The 13,015-nt window shown below is 39.3% G+C and overlaps 1 protein-coding gene and 1 long non-coding RNA gene across 4 annotated transcripts in view; both read left to right on the top strand.

Annotated features, from left to right (window-relative positions):
* The window catches only part of LOC100749056 (ankyrin repeat and SAM domain-containing protein 1A-like), a 76,998-nt gene that overhangs the window by 12,129 nt on the left and 51,854 nt on the right, over positions 1–13,015 (top strand). For all 3 annotated transcript variants that reach the window (XM_012386761.3, XM_012386762.3, XM_033321277.1), the window contains 6 exons: positions 323–403; positions 853–1,009; positions 1,920–2,065; positions 2,364–2,486; positions 10,237–10,463; positions 11,170–11,386. In XM_012386761.3, the coding sequence (XP_012242184.1) occupies positions 323–403; positions 853–1,009; positions 1,920–2,065; positions 2,364–2,486; positions 10,237–10,463; positions 11,170–11,386 (951 nt within the window). The remainder of the gene's footprint in view (positions 1–322; positions 404–852; positions 1,010–1,919; positions 2,066–2,363; positions 2,487–10,236; positions 10,464–11,169; positions 11,387–13,015) is intronic.
* Positions 2,710–5,805, top strand: LOC117151772. Its single transcript, XR_004461888.1, has 2 exons — positions 2,710–4,578; positions 5,222–5,805. It is a non-coding gene; the product is annotated as an uncharacterized LOC117151772 (long non-coding RNA).

The following is a 13,015-nucleotide window of genomic DNA, read 5'->3' as shown; positions in this document are numbered from 1 at the left end:
ACTTTTCCATGAAATCTAGAAATAATCTTTAATTTTAGTAGTGACATATGAATAATAGGAATCAAATATGAACATAGTCTTTGAATGACAATAATCTGGATGACTGTATAATCTTTTAATAATGAATCATTACGTATCTGTCACAACTTCCTGTGAGTCGATAAGAACATATTATTAATAACGTTGATAATAATATCAAATTATTCAACGTCAATGTTTTTCTAATTTATATATGTCAATTCGAAATCATTATAAACTGTTACGTTGCGTAAAGCAAAGAAATTACTACGTTTCATAACAAAACTGTTTCATTTATTTACAGTTTACGACGGGGTCCGGGGGCTAACGTGCAAGACGCCAGTGGATATTCTGCTCTTCACCATGCAGCTTTGAACGGACACAAGTATGTTTCAATAATGTTTCAAAAAAATTTGATTTGGCAAAATTAAAATTAAAATTAATTTCATGAAAATTCCATCGACATACAATATCGACTAAAAATTTGAAGTAACTTCTCCAATTGTGTCTACATTGAATCATCTACTAATTTCATTATCAATTCAAAAGTAATTTTACAAAATATTAATACGTAATATCTTTTGCTTAATAACAGTTTTTACCAAATTATTTTCCAAAATAGAAGAATTGTAAGATAACATTTAAAACATTTTTTGAGTTTCTGGAACTTATTATACATGATTCCAAACTTTTGACTGATAATATACGGGTATAATTTACACATACGTATATGTTGTGTTAGCTCGTGTTTCTAATTAATACTCCTTTCGATCGGCAATTAATCGATGTCACATACATTCTAACGATAATTCGGGGAAACGCTTTTATCTTTAGGGAGGTGGTAAAATTATTGCTCCAATATGAGGCTTCCACTAACGTCGTCGACGCTAAAGGCTCTTCGCCGCTTCATTTGGCAGCTTGGGCGGGCGACGCTGAAATCGTGCGGTTAATTCTTACCCAAGGACCCTCGGTACCTAAAGTAAATCTTACGGTCAGTAAATTTATTCTTCTGCTATTTCTTTTAATTTTTTTTATCTAATTTCATTCGGCAATCATGCTACGATATCTTATTTCGTATGAATTATAATACTATGGTATTATTATAATATATGATATAGGTAAATTATTGGTTTATGTTATATCGATCACGGAAGAGGATGGAATTTTATGTCTCTTTTATTGAAGTATTTAACTGCGGAATTTATGTAGTTTCTTTTAGAAATTAATTTTCGTTCGTTGTTCAGTGAATAGCGCAGAAATTCTGTGCGTTCCCGAGACATTTTGAATTCCTTGAATAAGCCTTTGACGTTAGTTCTGCGAAACGAAATTTTCTTTTATTTGAATATACTGAAAAATTATGTAGCAAAAATCACTTGTTCGTGTGTTTTATAAAGTAATTTTGATTAACCATTTCTTCGCAGTATAACGAAATTATAGTTTGAATTTACATACATCATGCTTTAAATTCACCCACATGGTCTCAGTTACTTGTTTACTTTACTGTATCTGAGAATTGCAGGAAATTTATTTCCCCATTTTACCAGAAATATAATTTCTTTCCTATTATACTGATATTTTACTACTGTTTCGCTATTTATTTCAAAAAACGCTTTTTAAACGTATCAAACAGATTCTTGTACTTTCCGAAATAATAAATTTCTAATAGCATATTAATTCCATTCATACCGATCACGAAATCGTATGCAATCTAATATCTGTGTGAAGCTTCGTTTTGTCCGATAAAAATCTGATCGCTCGTTCCAATACAAATAGATCTACCTTTCCTTCTGTTCGTCAGTAATTTCACGTAACCGTGCTGTTTTGAGTTGGAACGCTCTAATGCCAGCAATCGAAACAAAGTGTATTCGTTAACTCGAAATACCGGCTTTGTATGATCGCAGACGAAGGACAACGAGACGGCGTTGCACTGTGCTGCACAGTATGGGCACACGGAAGTGGTGGCACAGCTGTTGCAATACGGATGCGACCCCAGCATCCGCAACAGCCGGGGAGAATCCGCGCTGGATCTCGCCGCGCAATATGGCAGGTAAATTGCACGTACGATTTTTTCCTCCTTTTTCCCCTTCTCTTCTTTTATTTGCACATATTTTTGTTCCCTTTATTTTTATTTCCATGTATTCTTTCCACTTATTTTGTATTTTCGTCTATGTTAGAAGTTGCTTTGTAATTTTGACTCTATCAAATGGTAGTTCGCTTCAAAATCGAGCAGTTTTGGAACTGGTTTTCAGAAACTGCTCGCATATTATCGATCGCCCCGAATGAATAATCGATGACGCTGCTAATTGGCTTTGTGCTTCTTCTGTAAAATTAATTATCTTTTATAGATTGGAAACCGTGCAATTGCTCGTTAGTACGTATCCAGAGCTGATCGTGCCCCTTCGGAATTCTTCCTCATCGGTGATTTTTCCTCACACCCCGCTGCATCTAGCCTCGCGAAATGGCCATAGGTGAGTCTTTGTGAACATGTATCTTTTTATGTTTCCTATAGTCGTGATATTTGCTGAAATTACATAATTTTCATAAATAAATGCCAATTCAATTTCTTTATAATGATTCCCTAATAGTTTTGAGCAGTGTAATAATACGAAACATAAATAACGTATATGGAATAGAATAATTGAAAGAAAAGAATATGTACGTAGAATACATATGCGTATAGAAAATATACATAATATATAGAAAAGTATAAATTATTAAAAAAGGAAGAAAAATTCAATATAGGTATTTGTTCCCATTAAAAACTTCACACTATATCTCATCATTGGAATTGTTGCGTTTATTTTATAAAAACATCAGCTAAAATTCTATTTGATGTTGCCAGTCTCAAGTTGACCTGTGAATGGTAACTCATCCAATAACTAAACAGAATCGTTCAAAAGTAACATGCTCTCTTTATTTAATCAAGCTGAGTCGATGATCGTCGCACGACGTTTGATCAACATGCGAGGGTAGCAAGCGTGAGTGCAAGCGTTTACAGCCGCTGTCCATGAAATCTATTTTATATTGCATTGCAGATCAGGATCGTTACTAGATTATTCATGATTCGTGGAACCCTGCCGGACATCGTGCACATGTTCAGTTTCTGGACGCGTACACGCATCGCACGATTAATTTGCGCCTGATGTATGACATCCAAAGAAAGAACTCTCAGTTGTAATCGTTCGTACACGTTTCTACTTTAGACAATACTATATGAGCGACAAAACATCATGATCTTTTTAACCACTGTGTGTATACCTTGGGATAGACGACTATTATCGTCAATTAATTATTATTTTTTATTAGTTTTATAGTTTATTAATATCAAAGTCATTATTTTTAGAACATACTGATTGTATGTTCTAGATAATATCGTATAAATTGGTCATAACTAGTTGTCTGTGATTAATCTTGTTAGAGTATCTCCAATAAATTAAGTTTATTTTGATGGAAACAATGGACATATCTGAAATTGGAACACGTATCTGGTAATTGCGAATATGTCATCGCTCCTATTATATGATCAATTTATCTAAAACAGTTATCAAATATTTCGCAGGTCATTAAGTATCGACCCAAACTACTCGATATGAACGAAACACAGTTCTTAATCGGAAGTTTTCATAGAAATCGGTCCATAATATTATAATCACTCATGTTCCTTACGAAACTCTCTATTTACGAATTTTTATATTCTTCAAACAATTTTTATATTTCTTGAAATGTACTCACGAATGAAGAACGAACCAATGCATCTCTCAACTCCAAGAACTAAAAAAAGGCTCAAAATGACCAACAAAACTTGTGAAAGTGCAACATTAGCGAAGAAGAAATCGACTAAAGACTTCCTCCTAGTATGATCACGCCGCTTCTTCCAACTCTGAAACGTAACGTTCCACCTTCTAGAATTCCATTCGCGAGAACGCTTTTCCCCTGAAATCGTTCGCGCTAATTACCGAGTAATGTAGCCCTTGCATTGTATCTAGGAACAACAATGGACTCGTTTCAGCTAACCATAACGATGTCGAGCCATTTGCAGCGTTGCCCATTAGAGCCAATCAGAGAGCACCGCGTTGCGTAATCCCGTCGAATACGATATGTATGTACGTCCTCCAACTGCCATGATCCGTCGCAACCCTCTCCTGGTTACACACGTCCTATATTACCACCCTACCGATCGGTCTCTCGTTCCTCGTTCGAGCGAATCTCCGATCGAATACATTCGCGGAGACCGATAGCACTCTGCCTGTCCGTGAGCGTTGCTGACCGCCCTCTCGATTACGAGGATCGTATTAATCATTACCTTCGAAACGTATCGACCTAGATCGTTCGACGTTTGCGCGGCTGAACCGCGATTGCTCGCCTCTCCCCCTCCGGACCGACTCGATCGCGGTATGTTTAATGCCCCTTTATGCGCCAAGGTGTTCTGACGCTTCGATAACCGCACCAACACTCACGCGTTGTTCCCTTTTGAAGGGATATATCGTAGCTTCATAGCGCTCGCACGATGAACAATGAGAGAGAACGTTGATGGATAGTAATTGGTGCGTGATTTAGTATGTAAGTGGAAATTTAGATGTTTTGATCATTTTTTAGGCGTAATATAGTATATAGGAGTAATGTGAAATTTACAAGAATGTATAAGTTTAGGTGATAAAATCGTTTCAGTGTGATATAGTAGGATTTGTTATTACGAGTCTGGGCGTTAAAATTATATGTGCGAGTAATACAGTGATGCTTTTTTTGCATGGGTTGGAAAATTATTATACGTGGACTGTGGAAAAACATTATACATAAACATAATATGAGAAACAAATTATCGGGCAATATGATAAACAAATTGGTATCTGTTTCTGATATAACATGGGTCAATTGTGATGTTAATACAAATAGGTCATTGATTATAACAATAAGAAAAGCAAATGATTAAACAATATAATAAACAAATTATTATTCGCTTTTAATAATACAGATTAATCGAGGTAAAATATATTCGACTCGATTCGCAAAGAATTAAACGTATTTGTTATATACAAAAAAAAACGAATAGACGCGTATATTCAGAGCGATATTAAAAACGAAAAAATTGTGTTTCAATTTTACTGCACGTGAGATAGGAAAAAAGGAAAGAAAACAATATCAAATATTCCCTTATACGACCAATTTTCCATAAATACTACTGTCTCTCTCCTTCACTTTGCAGTCCCATGTGTTGGCATTTCCAGAGCAAATTTCGAAAGGGTACACATGGGACAGGTATTTTTGACAAAGCGTGAATTTCGAAACCGTAAATTGTGTGACAGCGAGCGATTTATTGGAGCGAGAGAAAGAGAGAGGGATGTCAAAAATAAGCGATAGGGGATGGCGTGTGACGGTGAAACGTGGTTCCGCGAACGAGACCGGAGGATTCGCGTTATATTTCGCAATGGCGTACAATGGCGGCCGCTATAAAGAAAAATAGTGGCCGAAATATTCGACGAGAGAGCTTCCCGTGCCAACGTCCGATCGATTTACTAGCATTTACACAAATAATTGGTGATTGTTGCTTCGCACGGCAAAAATGTTGAGTTAAATAAACGATATTGTAAGCACGAGCCTTCGTTATTTGATTAATCGAATCGTTCAATCGGATGATGCAAGATTAACCGGATAATCGGTTACACCGATGCTGTACAATTAAATAACGAAAATGAATTTCGGCACAGGCTCGAAACAATTCTTCGAATTCTGGCTATTTGCACATGTTTAACCATATACATTCATTTATAGTATACATATATAAATATATATAGTTTTTTTTTTCTTGTTATATTCCGCGTTATATTTCGAAGAGCTGGATGCGATGCACCTGGTTTATTATTTCCAGTCTGTCGGCGAACCGTTCGTTGATTTAAAATATCCAAGCAGTTGTAAATAACGTTTGGTGGAGGTATCAAGGGAAATATTTGTGTAAAATTGACATGGTAGTAATCGGTAAAAAATTACAAAAAAATTGAAGTGTGAACGTTATTTTTTTTTTTTTACATATTTCTCTGAATATTTACGTATTTTTAATATTGCGTTCAGATGCATTTGGGGTAAAAAGGTTTCTGATTTGAAGCGAAGAATAGTATTATAGTTCTTAAATAATACTGTGTATTTCAGAAATTATGTATCATATTTTACACGTATCTTGACACGAGTCACTTCATTTCTAATTATTTAATCATCTGGTTTATTTCATATTGAACTAGAAAGTTGAAACACCTTTCTACCCCCTTCCATCCTTCATCCACAATTTTACTTTCTAGAATTTTACTTCTCAATATGTATCACCGGTTTAAAGCAGTCACAGCGAAACCTCTTACAATCAACACGACTTCTCTCTACAATTTCTTTAAATCGTTTCAAAATACACCTTCGTCTTCAACCCCCTCAAACACCCAAAGAACCATTGTTGCGTCGTTCGTTTCCAGCATCGGGAAACAGGGGACTGCAAGAGCGGGGAAGGGAATGGTATTTAACGCTTTGCTCGGCCAATTCATTCTCATTTAACATAGCGGCGTCACGTCCATAATCCGGCTGGTAAGCCTTTAAAATAATCGACGTTGTTGGACGAGCGTAGGATGGAACGGCTGGGTACGGGTGCACGCGTGGCTCGATCGAAAATCGTTCGTTCGCCGATCGTGAATCGCCGCGAAACGGCAGTCATATTGTAATCGGGTATAACGTCGGTTTTTCTATGCAGCCTTGCTGCCGGTAATCGCTTTAACTGGCGCTAGCCGCTTATAATGCGATCGCGTCGCGATACACAGTCCGATGAATGCATTTTCCGTCGCTAGCGATGCGCCATCCTCCTCTTTTCTACCCTTTCCCTCATTCTCTGGTGGAAACCGCTCAATCTGTGCCCCTCTGGCCATTCTCGACTCCTGTTGTCCATGCAGATTCCGCGATATCGAAACCGAAATATGTATATATCGAATGATTCGTTAGACGAACTTTATTGGCCTTATTTTCATGGAAAGCACGTGACAGGTTTCTAAAGATATATATTATTCTGTATATTAATTTTAAGGTCTTATTTAAATTAGTGAAATCACTTGGACTTAACGATAGAATTACTTATCAGATTAGTCAAAGTTATGAGAAATTTTATAGACTTATAACGAGGTTGTTTGTGGAAATTTAACTTTTTGTACAACATGTTATTATATAATTATTTTAACATGTTCACAGAATATTACCAGCTACAGTGATATCGTTTCTGATTAAATACGTCAGATGAACGAACTATAAAATATGTGTTAAATGATCAGCTTATATTTTACATCAAATGATCAGTTTATACGAAATGTTGATCTCCTTCGTAACTATGGAATAATAGGAATTTTTGTTTGGAACACTGCAATCGATAAACTTCTGTTGACTGCGTCATAAGGCTATTGGAATTCCATTAATTTTAACATTAATAGAAGGAAGAATATATTAATTTGTAACTAAAGTTATAACTGTATTAATTTTCTTCTTCAAAACTTAAAAAGATAATTAATCGATACCATATACTAGCATACTACCAATTATTGAAATCGTATGACGCATATTTCTCAAAAATAAAAAATAACAGGAAGAAATGAACACGATATATCTTGAAAATTCCAACATCTTCTTTCTATCGTCTATTTTACTTTGTTTCGAAAGTTTCTCTACAAAATCTCATTCACGTAAACAGTTTGTCAAAACCAAGCAATATTCGTTGTTCACACGTCCTTTGATATTCTGTTCCTGATCGCACTTGCCATAGTGGAATACAGCCGCGTGATAAATACACCATAGTGTATACAGCGCGCGTGGCACGCGCTCGCGAGTCGCACGCGCTGTACAGTTTCACAACGAGTGTTCGTGTGTACGTACACGCGTGGTATTCACGCGACTATTCACGCACTCCAAGTGCCGCGATCGTGTGTCAACGAGACACCGTGTTCAAGTATATTCCACTATTTAACATTTTAACGTTGTCACGTATGCGTGACTTCGCTGGCGCGAGCGGTCATCAGCTGTCACTAGGTAGACGTGACGTCGCCCTGGCTACCATTAGATAAATGTTTCTTCTCCGGCTTTTGATATCCATGTTTTGAATGTTTATTCATACACAATTATGCACCCTGTGTGTAAGAGAAGCTGAGTGTAAATTTATCATACCAGCGAAAATAATATTTCATTTGTTTTAATTTTCCATGCTAAATATCAAAAAAAAAAAAGAAAAAATAATTTTGCTATACATAATTTAAATAAAAGTATTTTAGTTGAAAAGTCATTTTATGACAATGTTGCTAAGTCTCGTGCAGATTGGTCAAGTTGCTTGAATTTAAGTAACCTGCGACACCGTTATTAGTTATTAATCGATGTCTACAATGACTGGTCGAGTTAGTTGCTGCAAGTCCCATTAACGGACGAATGGATCTGTTATCTTACGCTACGCGACATAAAATATTCTTTCAATTTCCAAGTGATATCGAAGTATCGTACTTTATTATATTATATGTAATATAATATTGTACTTTTTCTTTTCAACCACTTTGTCGCTTTATTTCTTATTCTTTCCCTTCATTCTATCACCTACATAAAATACCAAGAATATTCACTTGCAAACATTAACTTGCGAGAACACTCTATTTATCGAATTAAAGTCTAAAAACTACCTAATCTACAATAGTAGTTAACCCCAAATATCAAATTCATCGCTCAAACGAAATTCATCTGACTGAGAAGAACCAGCTAGCTCTACAGCCACGTTCCCGTGTCAGTACCCCGAATAAAGTTTCACGCGATTCGATCGGATCTCGTCGCGCTGATTAGGTTGGAAAATCTGGCTGGTCTCCGGTGAACAATCTCCACGGTCAAACAGCATACCGGGTCCTCGGGTGTGTGTACCGGCATTTTGACTGTTTGGACAGGCGCGAAACTACGGTATCCCGATGTGCGGAACTCGATCGTGTACGCTCGTTCTCGGCGTTGTGTACGCGCGCAAGACCAAAGTGTACACACGTAGCTAGCCGGTCACATCGGAACGTAGGCCAGGATTCGCTTGTGTACTCGATGCACACTGCGATGATTGCGTTCACGCACGCGTTTCACGCGCCCCGCCGCGATATTTGGTGGATCTGTTGGATGCGTGGGCGGCGATAGACAGAGCCAGAGCCCATAGCGGGACCAAAAGGGAGAGGACGTGTGTAGGCGAAAGAGAAACACAACCAGGGGGAGGTTTTCGGTGTGGAAGGGACGAGGGATGGATTCCGGGGGCTGGGAGTAATGTCTATTATCGGATTCAATATCGGTGCTCTTGGTAAGCCAGTATACAAATACCCCTATGGCACGGTAATAACAACATAGGTGCACGTGAATCCGATTCCCAGCCACGAATCCTATATGCGACGGATGGCTGCGGTCACTGCAGTCGGTGCACACCAGCCGACAGATACAAAACGAAATCTGGGTTTCGTGCTACACGCTGCTGCTGGTATCGCGTCGAAATGGGAAATGCGTGCAAGCGGGCCACTTTCAGCTGACACCGGTGATCCGCGCAGCCACGGATCCTCTCTCTGCCCTCGAGAACCGCTCCTCGATCACCGGTTTCCATCCGGTTCCGCTTCAGCAAATTTCAACGGCCGATGATATATTCGCGGCTAAAGGGAATTCGAGGATAGCTTCTACTAATTTGGTTTGTTAATTTTAGGGGAGGTTCTACGTGAAAGGTTTAAGCTACTAACGAAATGACGTTTATGGAGGAGCGTGCCATTGGCTCGTGTATGATTAATGGATGAAGAGATCGATAATATTTCTGGAGAATTTGTTGAAATAAGATAGAGTCGATTCATTTATATGACAGTAAATGTCACATTTGTGGTACACGTATTGATTCATTCTTAATGGAAACGAACATCGAAATAGAAATGGATTAATTCAATTAGGTCTTCCAAGGGTTGATGCAAATTAGTGATGCACAGTATTATTTTATCATTTATTTGAATATTTCGTGATTTATGGAGGGGATATAAATACGTTATATCCAGTCTTATATCATGTTATACAATTACATTTATCTACAATGCTCACAAACTTTGATCATTTTTTTCATATTTTATTCCAAGAAAACAGTCATCTACCAATTTGATTCTTTTACAAAAACAGACTGTGATTGAACCTAGAAATAAAAGAAAAGTACCTAAATGTTGGTTTTAGAGCTGTGGTGGAAGTATTGCTGGCAGCAGGCGTGGACGTAAACACGAGGACGTCCGCTGGGACCGCGATGCACGAGGCGGCGCTGTGCGGCAAAATGGAAGTCGTGCGAGCGCTCCTGGACCGAGGTGTAGACCTGGGCATCCGGGACTCGCGACAGAACACGGTGCTCGATCTTCTGGGACAGTTCCCACCACACGTCACTCAGGACATCACCGCGGTGATAAAAAGTGCGTATCCGCTGCGACGCTGGTTTTTTTTCTCCCGCCTCGACGCGACATCCCGAGTAAACGAGCTGTGCAATTAACGAGACATGTCTCGGGAGAAAAAAAGCGCTTTTTCTTGCCGTTGTCAATCATTGCTTACAAGTAGGCAGCGATAAACTGGCTCCGATAAGCCTGTTCCCGTCGATTTTCAAAATATTTGCATGATCGAACTTCGCGTGACAAGATTTAACGCGATAGCACGTTAAATCTTGTTAACGATGATCCTCTGATGAAAGTTTGATATTGTTCTGTTTGCAATATCCGCGATTCCAGTTTGATTTTGTATCGTTGATCGACGATTGTTTGTTAAGCGGTAATTCGCGTTGTGTTTGGTTAATGATTAAAGCGATGGTTCTTAATTGCGTATTGATAGCGAAATTGTATTATTGGCGACGTAAAAGGATGCGAATATAGGTTGGACAAATTACGATGAATTGGACGAAATGATTCAAGTGGTCCGTATTAGATACATATTTGTCAATTTGATATAAGGACTCTTGGCTATTTTACGATATAAAATTAGATATTATACGAAAATTATTTGTTAGCGTATAACAAAGATTAGTTGGGTCATTTTGACTCATTAGTAAATTGTTTCTGTAACTCGTAAAGTTTTAACTAAAGCGTACTGTAAAATGAATGAAATTCACTGATGAAACTTTGGGAACAGGGCACAGGTCTTCCTCTGGTGTGGAAAGCGACGCAGACAGCGAGAACTTGCCACCCATTCCGGTCCAGGGAAACGATTCATTGGGTAGCCCTTACGAAAACGTTCGCCCAGGGGATGATCTTTCTCCGGCGGAAGGGACATCGCCCACTCAATGGCAGTTCTATCATAAGCCTCGAGACGACGATCGCCGCGTTTCCGGCACTTCCGTTATGTCTTTGTGAGTATCCAATCTTTTTTCCCCTATCTTCACACTGGTTCGCGCCTGTCGTCGCTTTCGATGTTTCATTTTTTTTTCCTGACCCTTTTACGATCGTAAAACTTTCTTGTGACTCTACATGTTATGCGTTACTGCGCTCTGCGCTTCAAGCTACGATAAGCATTGCCAATGGAACGAGTCGTCGTGTTGATTTATAGTTAAGGGCATTTAAACGATTCTCGGGGTCGGAGAATGTAAAGAGAAGAAATTGAGATGTGCATAAGGAGATTTAAAGAAGACTTGATAATATCGTAATTTCCAAGATTTATATTATATCAGATCGTTAGATAGAATATTTTATCCTTTATTGTACTTTATAATTGTTTCAATTTCAAACGAATAAGAACTATAGGAAAACGTCGAGAATTTCACTGAACAACTTCACTTGACTCAACGATAGACTTCCTCGTAAAATTATCATTTTTAAGATAACTACAACAAGAAAACGACAAACAAACGCAACTTATCTCGCGAATATTCATTCCGACAAAAAGAGATGACTAACAATAACCAACCAAGCTCCGTTCCACTGATGCGAAACACCGGCTTGTTCGATCGTGACGAGCCATCGCCATCTCCGACAAGAACGCATCGGTACACGCTATTCGCATTTTGCGTTCCATGCAACGATCTCCTCTTCCAGCGAGGAAAAGCAGCCTAGAAAAGAAAAGAAACAACCCAACAAACAAACAGAAAAAAAAAGAAAAAACCCGGAGGAAAAGAACAATTCTACTGAGCTCTACCTGTTCCCCGAGTATTTGTGTTCATCCGGCGTCATCTTGGTCGGGGAGAGAGAAAAGAATATCGCGTCGGTGCATCGGATAAGAGCGGAGAGGCCCCGGTAATATTTTCTAAAAAGGGCAGATATTTAGTATAGATGGGCGCATAGCCGTGGCTGCTTTAATATAGGAGATGTCGTGTAAACAAAAGCATAGACTTGGACCTGGGCACACGGAGTGAATGAACGAGTGGCGGGCAGCGAGTGCTCGGATGATGGTTAACGGCGTCGCTGGTATCGTTTTAGTACCGATGCTGGTTGCACCGAGCACAGGCATACGAGAAGGGGAGGAGAGGGTTAGGTTGTGAGGGTGGTCAGGAAGAGAGGACGTTGGATGGGGTAGGAGAGCAGAGGAGGAAAGGTTCTCGGACCGAAAAGGGAAGCTGAAAGTAGAGGTGGAGGAGAAGAGGTTGGAGGAGGTGGCGCGGCCGCGTGTAGCCCCAGCGCGTTAAGCACCGCTTGGCTTGGTTTAATTTTCCTGATGTAGGCAGGCGATGGTGAGTCCGACCGCCTCGTTCACCCCTGGGTCACCCCCGCCGTATACCCCATTGGTACTCTCGTTCCCACTTTCTTTCTCTTCTGCTCTCTCCCTCTCTCTCTCCTCTCTCTGTTGGTGCTACTGGCAGCTGCTAAACGCGGTTGGCCTGACTAGGCAGAGAAAGAGGACCGAGGTCGACCGAGAAACTGTCAGAGGGAAAAAGGGAGACGGCGAGTGGAGAAACGAAAGACGAGAAGAGGAGCAAGGGGAAAACGAGCGGTACCAGAGCTTTCCGCACCTCCACCGTCAATGTTTGACGTCGGCAGCCGTGGCT

The sequence above is a fragment of the Bombus impatiens genome, unplaced genomic scaffold (genome assembly GCF_000188095.3).
Source record: "Bombus impatiens unplaced genomic scaffold, BIMP_2.2 scf_0418, whole genome shotgun sequence".
Lineage (NCBI taxonomy): Eukaryota > Metazoa > Arthropoda > Insecta > Hymenoptera > Apidae > Bombus > Bombus impatiens.
Note: the sequence above shows the minus strand (reverse complement) of the source record. Positions and strands in the feature narration are given on the sequence as shown.